The sequence below is a fragment of the Scyliorhinus torazame genome, chromosome 13, assembly GCF_047496885.1.
Source record: "Scyliorhinus torazame isolate Kashiwa2021f chromosome 13, sScyTor2.1, whole genome shotgun sequence".
NCBI classification, from domain to species: Eukaryota; Metazoa; Chordata; class Chondrichthyes; order Carcharhiniformes; family Scyliorhinidae; genus Scyliorhinus; species Scyliorhinus torazame.
The window spans coordinates 184,493,394-184,507,537 of NC_092719.1; the positions used below are offsets into that span (position 1 = coordinate 184,493,394).

Consider the following 14,144-nt stretch of genomic DNA (forward strand, 5'->3'; position numbering starts at 1 on the left):
GGGTTGGCCAAAATGGGAAATCCCATTGCTGGCTGCTGGAACGGAGGATCCCGTTGCCAGTGGGGGCACACCGCACCAGGGAACAGGGCTGGCAGGACGGAGAATCCCGCTTCATATGTTTGAATGGATATAGTGCGGCACAGAAGTTTGTATATTTCAAACCTCTAAAATAATATGCAAGTCTGAGGAGCACGTTTTTCAAATAATGAAGGGAAACCTATAGGATAGGTGTTAGGCTTTTGTCTGCATAATTAGAAAACATAATTGTGAGTTGAAGATAACCCAATGAATAACTTTTTTTTTTCATTTATGGGATGTGGGTGTCACTGGCTGGGCCAGCATTTATTGCCCATCCCTAATTGCCCTTGAGAATGTAGTGGTGAGCTGCCATCGTGAACCCCTGCGGTTCAGGGCAGTCCCTGTGGTGCAGGTACACCCTCAGTGCTGTTAGGGAGGGGGTACCAGGATCCTGACCCAGCGACAGTGAAGAAACAGCAATATAATTCCAAGTCAGGATTGTAAGTGACTTGGGAGGGGGAATTCAAGGTGGTGGTGTTCCCATGTGTCTGCTGCCCTTGTCCTTGTAGATGGTAGCAGCCGTGTGGTTGGAGGGTGCTGCCTAAGGAGATTTGATGAGTTTCTGCAGTACATCGTTTAGATGGTACACACTGCTGCCACCGTGCGCCAGCGGTGGAGGGAGTGGATGTTTTTGGTGGGGTGCCAATCACTGTACCGAATGGTGTCGAGCTGAGTGTTGTTGGAGCTGCACTCAGCCAGCCAAGTGGAGACTATTCCACACTCCCGACTTGTGCCTCGTAGATGGTGAAAATGCTTTGGGGGAAGGGTATGGGGGGCCTACTCACCATAGGATTCCTAGCCTCTGACCTATTCTTGAAGCTGCCTTCAAACTATTGTTTTAATTCCGATTCTGGCTGTCTGCAAAGTGGCTGCTGGCATTTAAGCTGCTGATACTTACGATGCCAAATCTATTTTTTGTAGCCCATCAGCAGACTTGCAAATCATAGATGACAGAGGCCATTCAGCCCATCAAGTCTGCACTGGCCCTTGGAAAGAGCACCCCACTTAAGCCCAGACTTCCAACCTATCCCCGTAACCCAGTAACTCCACCTAACCTTTTTGGACACTCGGGGCAATTTATCATGGCCAATCCACCTAACCTGCACATCTTTGGACTGTGTGAGGAACCCGGAGGAAACCCATGCAGACACGGAGAGAACATGCAGACTCCGCACACAGTGACCCAAGCTGGGAATCGAACCTGGGACACTGGAGCTATGAAGCAACTGTGCTAACCACTGTGCTGCCCCCCGTTATTACGAGTGTTTATAATCCTGCAACAGGAAATTGATTTAACAGCATAAACACAGGCTGTGATCCCTTGGAATCCACATTAAAAGAACAATATAAAAACAGATCGAATAATATATAACTACCAGCACAGTGGATAAAAGCTGAATCAAAACATTGAAAGTGTTGAAAAAAACCTAGTTGCCAGATTACAATGGCATTGTGCTCACCACCTGCACCATATGGCCCCCTAAGTGTTCAATTTAAAAATAATTATTTTACCTTTTTTTTTAAATTGTGATGTAATTTGTCAAATGAGTTGAAACATTATTTGCACAAAGCATAATGCTGCAGTTGAGCTTGTGCATGTGTATTAAGTAGAAAAATAAATCAAAAGCCCTGAACTTCAACTGCTTGAGGGCAAGGATGTATATTTGTTTGGCTCACCCAAGGTGGTAAGAAGAGTTGCAGAGATATTGACACAATTCAGATAAATTGCAGAGTTTTGCAAATAGTTGAGAAACCTCAAGACAAACTGGGGGCGTAGGAGTTACAACTAGATCCTTCAGCCATAGGTTAGTCAAATCTGTTAAGGTAAACTGAGAAAGACGATGGAATGACTTGTAGCAGTGATGGGAAGTAAGCCTTGACTGGCGGTGAGCAGTTGGGTACAGAATAAAAGAATGGAGGAAGAAAATGCAGGCATCAGCAAATGGAAAAGTTAACTCAAATAGGTGTACCTGTATTGTTTCACTTGCCAAATATGGAAGTTACTGGAAACGAGAACAAAAAGCATCAGACTGAATGTCTACATTTGTTTGTTGAAGTTGTGTTGTCAGATACAGATGACAGTGACTTGTAGCAGATGAAGAACACAAATGACTCTGACAGCATAGGCAGCTGCAAGTCCAAACATTGATCTTCCTGCTAGGAAGGAAAAGTGCACACAATTTCCAAGCAGCTGCAATTTAAAATTATTTTTTTGATGGACCTCTTACATATGAAATGATTACATTTTGAAATAACAATGATTTTTCAAACATACTATCATGAGGCAGAGAGCAGCAAAATAATTGTTATTCAGATCACCGTTAATCTTCTTACTAGTTGCTGTTTGCTGCGGAACAAGTAACTGAATTTTAGTAAATCCTCAATAACTTGGCTACCTTGATGTATGTCCATAAGTAAATGTTTTTGGTACAAATTTTCAAAATTAATTTACGGGATGCGGGCATCGCTGGTTAGGCCAGCATTTATTGCCGATTCCTAGTTGCCCTTCTGTTGGTGGTGGTGAATTTCCATTTTGACCCTGCGGCAGTGAAGGAACGGCGATATCGTTCCAAGTCGGGGTGAGGAGTGACTTGGAAGGGAATCTCCGGGGTTCCCAGATATCTGCTGCTCTTGTCCTTCTGGATAGTAGTGGTCATGACCTTGTAAGGTGCTGCCTAAGGAGTCTTGGCGAGTTCTTGCAGTGCTTCTTGTAGATGGTAAACACGGCTGCCACTGTTCATCTTTCGTGGGGCGATTGAATGTTTGTGGAAGGGGGAGCAATCAAGCGAGTTGCTTTGGCCTGAATGATGTAGAGCTTCTAGTGTTGTTGGAGCTGCACTGATTCAGGAAAGTTCTTTACTTGTGCCTTGAAGATGATGGACAGGCTTTGGGGGGGGGGGGGGGTCAGGGGGTGAGTTACTTGCCGTAGGAATCCTAGCCTTTGAACTGTCCTGGTAGCCACTGTATTAATATGGCTAGACCAGTTCAGTTTCTGATCAATGGTAACCCGCAGGATGTTGAGTGTGGGGGATTCAGTGCTGACATTGAACATCAAGGAGTGATGGTTAGATCCTCTCTTGTAGGAGATGATCATTGCCTGGCATTTGTGTGGCACAAATGTTAATGCACATTAAAAGATTGATTTCCAAATAAGTAAATAAATTGGATATGCCAGGAACAGCACCGTGCATATTTAAAAATGAGGTCCCTAACTAATGAAGCTACGAGATGCATGCTCCACAGTGGAAAGAGCATTGTTATGGCCGGGTAAGAAGGGGTGAACTGGCTCTCCTCCATTCAACCTTTTTGATTGGTCATAACAAACGTTTATGTTTCCTTTTCTTACAAGTATATACCTTTTCCAAATCTGAATGTACAAAGAACAAAGAACAAAGAAATGTACAGCACAGGAACAGGCCCTTCGGCCCTCCAAGCCCGTGCTGACCATACTGCCCAACTAAACTACAATCTTCTACACTTCCTGGGTCCGTATCCTTCTATTCCCATCCTATTCATATATTTGTCAAGATGCCCCTTAAATGTCCCTATCGTCCCTGCTTCCACTACCTCCTCCGGTAGTGAGTTCCAGGCACCCACTACCCTCTGCGTAAAAAACTTGCCTCGTACATCTACTCTAAACCTTGCCCCTCTCACCTTAAACCTATGCCCCCTAGTAATTGACCCCTCTACCCTGGGGAAAAGCCTCTGACTATCCACTCTGTCTATGCCCCTCATAATTTTGTATACCTCTATCAGGTCGCCCCTCAACCTCCTTCGTTCCAGTGAGAACAAACCGAGTTTATTCAATCGCTCCTCATAGCTTATGCCCTCCATACCAGGCAACATTCTGGTAAATCTCTTCTGCACCCTCTCTAAAGCCTCCACATCCTTCTGGTAGTGTGGCGACCAGAATTGAACACTATACTCCAAGTGTGGCCTAACTAAGGTTCTATACAGCTGCAACATGACTTGCCAATTCTTATACTCAATGCCCCGGCCAATGAAGGCAAGCATGCCGTATGCCTTCTTGACTACCTTCTCCACCTGTGTTGCCCCTTTCAATGACCTGTGGACCTGTACTCCTAGATCTCTTTGACTTTCAATACTCTTGAGGGTTCTACCATTCACTGTATATTCCCTACCTGCATTAGCCCTTCCAAAATGCATTACCTCACATTTGTCCGGATTAAACTCCATCTGCCATCTCTCCGCCCAAGTCTCCAGCCAATCTAAATCCTGCTGTATCCTCAGACAGTCCTCATCGCTATCCGCAATTCCACCAACCTTTGTGTCGTCTGCAAACTTACTAATCAGACCAGTTACATTTTCCTCCAAATCATTTATATATACTACAAAGAGCAAAGGTCCCAGCACTGATCCCTGTGGAACACCACTGGTCACAGCCCTCCAATTAGAAAAGCATCCCTCCATTGCTACCCTCTGCCTTCTATGGCCTAGCCAGTTCTGTATCCACCTTGCCAGTTCACCCCTGATCCCATGTGACTGTAGTGAACCATTTGGACTGTGAACAATAATGAGCCAATCAAACAAGCTTCCTTGAGCCTGTAAAAGGAAATTTATTTACCACTAAACTTAAGAAAGACAATAAAAACGCAATGTCAAGCATCGGCCCTCTGCAAACACTGGACAACGCACAGGTGTCAGAGATGAGGGGCGTTAGGGTCTAATAAAATGTAAAAGAATATTTGGTTAACTGTCCTTTGTTTCTTCTTGAAGGTTAGATATTAAATGTTGCAATCAATTTTGGTTAGCTGATCTCTTGGGTGCAGTCCGATGTAGAGGATGCTGCAGTTGTTACATGATCACAGTTTGCTGGTGTGTTTCTGCTGGAGCTTCTTGAATCCAGGCAACTCGCTTATTTCAAAAGGGAGAGAGAGCAGCCCGCAGCTTGCTTCCTCTGCCGAAGACTTTCTTGACACCTCCTTTGTCACTTGCAATCTCTCTCCACTGTCTGGCAGTGTTTCCTTGAAATCCTTCACCCATTGTGTATTTGCAAGAGGTTTTGGGTGTGCCTGTCAGTGGTAGCCATTGGTTCAACATCCAGTCCTCAGACATGATGGGTGTCTGGATTATAGGAAATGTCTCTCTTCACGCTCCCCGGTTGCATTTTATCTGCAAAAGTGTAATCGGGTTGCAGATAAAATGTAACAATTTTCTTTAACTTTAGATCTACATGGAAGAAAGATTTTTGTGAACAATTGTGCCATTCTACCAAAATTTCCACAGCAATGTTTCATCTGTACGAGGTACCTTCTATTACTTTCAAGAGAGGAATGCTGTAGGGTGTTGGATAGGTAGGTCTTAATGAAGTCTTCATAGTCTTAAGTAGATTAACTGTAGATATTTAACTACAAGATAGGAACTGGCTCCATACTTGTACACTCTGCTCTGTCCACACTAGACAGACCGTTAGATGTGGTGTGTTCTCACATCATTATGAGGGTCGTCCTGAACCCAGTCCCACATTAACCCTCGATAGATGCTGTTACTACAAGGATCACCCTGTCGCTGAAAGAAAAAAAAGTATAACAGATAAGTAGGAGACTAACCAGGATTGTCTTGCAGGGGTGGATGATGGAGAAGACATCCCTCGGGAAATGCTGACAGGAATTTATGAACGAATCCGCAAAAGGGAACTCAAGACCAATGAAGATCATGTCTCCCAGGTTCAGAAGGTTGAGAAGTTGATTGTGGGAAAGAAACCAGTAAGTTCATATACATTCAATGGCAGAGTATAATGCTCTTTGAGTAATCGTGCATTTAGCATGGAGTGGAAGAGTTCAGATAAAACCATTCAAAAGAAGAGGTGGCACGAATGTAAAATGTCCTCTGCAGGTCTGAACCATGGATGTTTAATCTTTTTTTAAATAAATTTAGAGCACCCAATTATTTTTTCCAATTAAGGGGCAATTTAGCGTGGCCAATCCACCTAACCCACACATCTTTGGGTTGTGGGGGCGAAACCCACGCAGACACGGGGAGAACATGCAAACTCCACACGGACAGTGACCCAGGGCTGAGATTTGAACCCGGGTCCTCGGCGCCATAGGCAGCAATGCTAACCACTGTGCCACCGTGCTGCCCCAACCATGGGTGTTTAGACCCTTAACCTGAAATATTTTGATTGCATCAGCACATTGTTCTGCAATTGGTCTGTCTTTGGACTTAATTTAAAGTTATTTTCCACGAAAGTCAATTCCTTTTGGATTAATGCTGATTACTAACCTGACTTCATGTCGGCACTAAGACAGTTGTGGTCAGTTAAATATGGACACAGTTTGTTCATAAGTGTGTGTTTCCAAAATTATGCTGTACGAAGCACGCATTAAATATTTAAAATGATCATTTGTTGACCTTGAAATTACTCACTGAGCAGAAATATGCTTAATCATGGAGATGTGTAAAAGCTGCTTTTAAAGTGCAAGGAACAGTCAGATATTACCCAGCTGAAAATGCAACCAGATTCCTGGAACGGAGATCTGAGAATCTTTATAGCAACCTACTAAAACGCAAAGTTTGAAAATTCTCCCAAGGGAGCTGGGCTGAACAAATGACGCATCATTCTGACCTGACATTATTTACGTCTTACACCGTATTTAGCTTGTTAACACCCTTTAAAAGAATGGCTCTATTAAATTTATAATGGCACATAAATTAAGATAATTAATCCACAGAAAAAACATACTACTAAAGTGCAAGATTCTATACAGCTGATTTCCCAGTTACCATGGCTGGTGGCACTGTAGTGGAACATTTAATTAGGGCTGAGAAATTGAATGGAGATTACCCTGTGTACCCATTGTGCGTTTTACATTACTTTTCAGGTGGCCTGGAGAGTTCTTGGCAAAAATAGTCCTGAGTCTCATTTTAATATAAAATCCTAGAAATGATATGCAAATTATCGACAATATGATTTTGGTAGCTTATGTAGAAAAACTCTGCCACAATCTTGATGGGCCAAGTAACCTGTTTTGTATGGTAATTATCCGATCCTAAGATCAAAGAAGATTGCATCAGCAGCGTCCGTGCCCTTGCAATTATAGGAATCAGTATTCAAAACATTGTCAACAACTCAAAGCGGATTTGAGGTACCTTTACGATAATCCAGATTATTGCTGCCGGCTGCAGTGAGTTTTGTTGCCATTCAGAGAACTTAAGGTGGTGGACAGGTTGAGACGATTGCCCTCCTGCAGGATAGGGAAAAGTAGGACCCAGATCATCAGGAAGATGTTTCTGCTGTATTCCTACCAATATCGCTGGCTGTCACCAAGGTGATGTTCAGTAAATTGTCACATCTATTCAGTGGTCATCAAGGACACAGCTGCCAAACTGGACTTGCAACAGACTGTACAAGAACCACCCTGAGCAAATTCCTATTTGATCTCATCACTAATTGAACTGGCGGAGATGCATCTGTCCATGATACCATTGGTAGAAGTGACCACTATATTGTCCTTTGTGGAGACCAAGTCCTGCCTTCATGCTAAAGCCAACCTCCATGTGTTAAATGAGATTAAGAATAAACCTGGTAGTTCAAACCTGGACATGCATGAGTTGCTATGGGCCATTAGCAGCAGCAAAACTTTAAACCTCCACAACCTGTAGTCCATGCTGGCTCATCCTCCACTCCTTCAGGCCTGCAACATCGCCATATCAAACCAGATTGTCAACCCTGGTTCAATGAGGAGCATACTGGCAACTCAAGCAGGTTTACCTGAAAAGAGGTGCCAACCTGGCAAATCTGCAGCACAATTGCACGAAAGACAAACAGCAGCAGCAGGCTACGGACATAGGTAACCAATAGATCAAGTAAAAACTCTGCAGTCCTGACACATCCTGTCACAAACGATGATGCAGTTGATAAAGTAAAAGGAGCAGAGGGACCAGGAACAACATCTACCTCAATGGCAGGGGAGCTGAGCACACATGCAAAAGACGAGGCTGAAGCATCTGCAAATATCTTTAACCAAAAACATCTGGTGGATAATCCTTTTGAACTCCTTCTGAAGCCCCCATCATCACATGCCAATCTTAAGTCAATTTGATTCACTCCACATGGCATTAAAAAGCAACCGAGTATTCAATACTTGACATTGTGTCCCCTGCCAACGCAAAATGGCTGTTGACACCCTCTCGATTGGATTGGATTTTGTTTGGATTTTATTTATTGTCATGTGTACCAAGGTACAGTGAAAAGTATTTTTCTGCGAATCGTTCCACAGATCATTAAGTACATGAAAATAAAAGAAAATACATAATAGGGCAACACAGGGTACACAATGTAACGACATAACACCAGCATCGGGTGAAGCATACTGGGATGTAGTGTTAATCAGGTCAGTCCATAAGAGGGTCGTTTAGGAGTCTGGTAACAGCGGGGAAGAAGCTGTTTTTGAGTCTGTTCGTGCATGTTCTCAGACTTTTGTATCTCCTGCCCAATGGAAGAATGAGTAAGTCGGGTGGGAGAGTTCTGTACATGAGCACTTGACTGTACATGAGCACTTGACTGCACATGCGCAGACACCATTTCTGTCATTAGTCAGACATGTCAGCAGCAAAGTGCTCTTTATTTATACCAGTCCCGTGCAGGGATAAGGCATTTGGGTCCGAGACAAGCTGAAGCAAATGCCCAATTTGAAGTTAAAAGCTATTTGGTGCAGTGATGGACTATTGGGAATGTTAGTGACATGGCCTCACTACAGCATGTGCACTTTCTGTGCTGATAACATGAACTCGAGTTGAAATTTGCAATTGTTTTGTGTGGATTATAAATTTGCATGGTTTCTAATACATCGTCAGTACCCAGGCCCTACCAAACGAACATATCCACAGCACACTGAGGCTGAGAAGAGTGCAAGGTTGATTTGAATGCTATAAAGAGGAGGAGGTGCATCTAAGATGATAAACACCGCAAATTGGGACTGCCTGTTTGACCAAACTAAGCTTGGATGGAATATATACTGCAGCAGATGAGTGGACTTGTTATGTGTAGAGAAGTTGAATTGTTTTGATTGGTTGGTGCTTTTCTGTCAATTGATGCAGCCACAATCTCCATTCACAATGACATCAGAGTGAAATGTATAAGTGTGTCTATTTGACAAGGCTTTGGGTCCCTTAAAGATCACCATAAAATGAGTGATTAATGGAGGAGGCTGAGATTGCTGGCATTTTTAGCATTGAGATCTCGTTGGTCCTTGAATTCATTGAAAGTTACAGAAAAGAAATGCAAGTTAGGATGTTGATTACCAAGACATTCCTTCAGACAGAGGTTATATTGCTGATGAGGTAAGTCATGGTGGTATCCTGGAGTGTAGAAAGGAGCGAATAAGGGGAAGAAGAATGATCGAGAAAGGGGTGACATTTTAACCTCTTAACATTAGCGACTCCTCCAAATTCCAGTCTGCTATATTCTCATGCCCTGGGTGTGATCTATTCACCTTGATTCGATTGGATTTATTTTGATTGTTATGCATCACGTTGCCCTGCATTCCAACTGCATTTGCTGTGATCTTCGAATTCAGCTGCAAACATGGCAAAATGGGGTGAGATTAAACCCTTTTGGATGTACCCAATTTGCCCATCTGCTTTGCATCGTGAAATACTGGTTCAGCTTAAATTACTAACCTTTCTTCTCTATTTTGTCAATATTCATTGGCAGTTTGCCATACCTCCTGCTGAACGTGGGTTCTGTTCAATGTGCACCAAGGTCCCAAAAAGGAAATCCTCCTTTGCTGCACTTTTACTCGAACCACCTTCAAAACGGTGTCTGCAAATCAAAATGTTCAAAGTCATTCATCAGCCAATTTTAGTTTTCCGGCAGAATGCAATTTGACCTTTAAATAGTGTCTGCCGTGTTTAAGAGATTTAGCTACAAGCTGTTTCTGCTCTTCCCTGCACTTTCTATCTAATCTTGGAAAACCCTATTCCTGACTTGATGTTCCAATTCTGGCGTTTTAATGCCTCGAAGGGAGAAAATTGACCCTTAATATTGAAGAATTTTAAACACTGCTGAACTCAAGGGAGCTGGATACACTGAAAAAGCACTCAGCACTGCATATTAAATGTTAACTAAGGGAGGCGGTGGCACTGTGATATTGTCACTGGACTAATAATCCTGAGACCCAGGGTAATGCTCTGGGGACCCGGGTTCGAATCCCACCATGGCAGATGTTGAAATCTGAATTCAATAAAAATCTGGAATTAAAAGACTACTGATGACCATGAAACCATTGTCAATTGTCGTAAAAACCCATCTGGTCCACTAGTGTCTTTTAGGGAAGGAAATCTACCACCCTTACCTGCTCTGGGCTTCAGATCCACAGCAATATGGTTGACTCCTAAATTTCCTCTGAAATGGCTTAGCAAACCAATCAGTTCAAGGGCAATTAGGGGTGGGCAATAAATGCTGGCACAGCCAGCGACTCCCACATCCCCGAATGAATAAAAAAAATAAACAGGACTTGCAATTTAAATAAACCCACTGGTCATTTTAGTCCACTTTTTCTGTTGAATTTCCTTTATTTTGAACATAGTTATTTGGTTCACAGAGTCTAGTGGTAACATTATAGACCATATCTACAGTTAATATATCTAAAAATCCTTTCTAGAAACCAGTGTAAGAAAATTGGGCCAATTATAGGGAGCCAGTTAACCTGTTCCCAAATTTGAAGTGATAATGGGTATTGGTGACAGTCGTTATATTTTATTCGGTATATAGGTTAAAAAAAAACTTGACACATGCTAATGTCTGAGACAGGAGTATCACAACGTAACCGCATTATCACTCCACTTTCGGTAGAGGCGTGATGCCCATATAAAGGCTTCCTGTTCTGCCCCAGGTACAGTGGCATTAATCAACGACATGTAAAAACTTCTCAAAATCTGTGTTCAAGGTATACCTTCTCATACTTTATTTACACACCAAGGTTTATGGGGAATAATTTAACCAAATCATTGTCTAGTAGCTATCATTTGAATGGTCCAATGACAAAGGCTGTCATTAAACCATCTGTGCCCACCCAGGTCATATCAAACTGTCAAGATCTTAGCTTCCAATGCCAAACAGTGAGAACATGGTGATCTTCACACCCAGATATCCTGTCTAGGATTCAAGGCACTATTTTACCTCCATCCTCTTGGGAGTTGTTTATCTCCCTGTTTCCCCCACACAAGTTGTCTGCTCTCACACTTTACCGGACTGATGAAGCTTGATTTTTTTTTTTTTTTTTTGGATCAGTTAACCTTTTCTACACCTTTCAAACCAATAAAACATTTGGTCGATGGCGTCCCAAGCCACAATTCCCTCCTAAGTCATCTCTCAACCGTTCTTATTGAGGGTGCATCAAATAAAAACATTAAAAACCTAGTTCTGTATAATAATGAAATTAATGAAATACAGTCAGCAATAGTACTTGAGTTAGTTCCCATTAATTAGCAAGAAAACTTGATGTAGCGATGCAGGATGCTTATACAAAGAATGAACGTTGTGGGGAAGGTGCACTTTTCTTTAGGAAAGGAAGATTGAAAATAGGACAACACTGTTAATAGCCTAAACGTTCAATGTAGTTGGACTAAATTTCAACCACTGCACAAATCTATAATATATGACTTGTTTCTATATTTTGTTCGGTCCAAATTAGTTTTAAAGCACAATATGCTTACAGTGTTGTGATTTGAAATCCCGTTTCCCTTTGAAATTTAATTTACTGTCTATGTGTTTCTCCTTCAGATTGGATCTCTACATCATGGACTTGGTTGTGTAGGTATTTCTTTTCATTTTGACCTATTTTCATTATATTATTTTAAATGCAGATTTTCGATGCTGTAAATAAAATCAATGTATCACTGTAGGAACAATAGAAACTGTATTAGGTCTTGCATACTGACAATACAATGACCATTTGAATAAATTGCGTTTTTTAAAAAAAAAAGACAATGCAGTGACCATAATGTTGATTTTTAGGAATGCTAAAAGTTTACAATTGGCAAGCAATCATGTTTTCTAATTTGTTCACGGGATAGTGGCAAGGCTATATTTAGCACTCATCCTTGGTTTCATTCTAAAGATGGGTATTAGCCTGCCCACTTGAATACTGCGATAGCATTTTAAAGAAAAACATGCATTTTTGTAATGCTTTCCATGACCATATCTTAAAACATTTTACAACCAATGAAGTACTTTTGTATGTAATCAGTGTTGTGATGTAAGAAACATGGTAAATGTGCACAGCAAACTCCCACAATGAAAGATGTAATAATGACCGGATAATCTTTTATTGTGATATTGATTGGGGGATCAATTTTGCCCAGGACATCAGTGTTAACTCTCCTCTTCTTGGAAATGGTGCCAGAGGTTCTTATCATCTACCTGAGCAAGCAGATGGGGCTTCAGTTTAACATCGAATCTGAAAGAAGGCACTTCCAGCAGAGCAGTATTCCCTCAATATGACACCTCAGTGTCAGCCTTGCAGAAAATACATTGGTCCAGTATTTGTGGTTTGCTGCCAACAAACTGCGCAAGCCATTTATTACACATACATTTGCCCACGACCTTCTGGATGTTTGCTCTGGAATTTGTTGTGACAAGAAAGCCAGTTTGGTTAAGTGCCATGTACAAGAGATCCAGGACACGTATGAACACTGTGTACAAAAGTAAAATACTGCGCATGTTGGAAATCTGAAACAAAAATAGAAAATGCTGGGAATACTCAGCTGGTTAGGCAGCATCTATGGAGAGAGAAGCACAGTTAAAGGTTCAGAGCAATAGCTTCTTATCATATCTGAAATGTTAACTGTTTCTCCCTCTCGAGGTGCTGCCTGACCTGCTGAATATTCCCAGGTATTCACGGTTGCAACCGACCGTGTATCTCCTTAACCAATCAGATTGCTGGACTTAAGAGACCTGGACAAGAAACAAAGAAAATATTTTTTTTTAAACCTGTATCACCAAAAGATTAAAATCTGAAGGAATGAGACTCCACATCTAAATATTCAGTTTCAATGCCAGAGTCATTTTCCGGCAGTAATTAAGACCCATCGCACAGATAAAAAATTTCTGGACAAGCCCTAATTTGATCAGTCAAGTTTAGTGAGTATCATTTAGATACACCAATTTTATCTTCAATGCCAACACTCTGTAAGATACCAGTATAGGGAAGCACGGTAGCACAAATGGATAGCACTGTGGCCTCACAGCGCCAGGGTCCCAGGTTCCATTCCCCACTGCGTCACTGTGCGGAGTCTGCACGTTCTCCCCGTGTGGTCGTGGGTTTCCTCCGGGTGCTCCGGTTTCCTCCCACAGTCCAAAGACGCGCAGGTTAGATGGATTGGCCATGATAAATTGCCCTTAGTGATCAAAAAAGGTTAGGAGGATTTATTGAGTTATGGAGATAGGGTGGAAGTGAGGGCTTAAGTGGGTCGGTGCAGACTCGATGGGCCCATTGGCCTCCTCCTGCACTATATGTTCTATGTTCATCTGAAGGAACTGGCCAACTTGAACAACAACTTGCAGATTTCAACAGTTTAACTGTAAATGTACAGTTGCCAGAAGTTTCTGCTGATTTACTCTGCCTGTGACAGGAGAGGAAACTTGATACTAGGAGCTCAAAGATAGAGTTGCCAGCAAAATGGGCACGGATTTGGGAGTTTCTACCAATACAAGAAGCATGAAGACCAGGAAGGTAAGTTGGGTAGTCAGCGGTTTGATACAAGTAAGGTTGATAGAGCAGCTGGTGATTTTCATGGAGAAGATGAGCTAGGGAAATATGTCAGTTCAAGGTTAGGGCTGACGGGAGGAACCTGAAGGGAAGCTTGGCAGGTGGGCTGAGGCAAGGGAGGAGAATTGGTAGCTGAGCAGTTGGCCTTATTTTGGTGACAAATAAATTCATGGGCATCTCGTATTTGTTGGAGGTGAGAGTGGCCGATGGCAGGGAGAAGGATACAAAAGGACTGTAAAAGAAAGAATAAACTTACATTTCAAAACCTCAGGAAATCCCAATAAAGTACGTTTATAGTGTAATCACTGTTATAATGAGGGCAACATGGCA

At 42.2% G+C, this 14,144-nt stretch overlaps 1 protein-coding gene across 6 annotated transcripts in view; it reads left to right on the top strand.

Annotated features, from left to right (window-relative positions):
* The window catches only part of iqsec1b (IQ motif and Sec7 domain ArfGEF 1b), a 659,149-nt gene that overhangs the window by 621,975 nt on the left and 23,030 nt on the right, over window positions 1-14,144 (top strand). For all 6 annotated transcript variants that reach the window (XM_072472544.1, XM_072472550.1, XM_072472549.1 and 3 more), the window contains 2 exons: window positions 5,665-5,804; window positions 11,828-11,857. In XM_072472544.1, coding sequence (XP_072328645.1) covers window positions 5,665-5,804; window positions 11,828-11,857 — 170 coding nt within the window. The remainder of the gene's footprint in view (window positions 1-5,664; window positions 5,805-11,827; window positions 11,858-14,144) is intronic.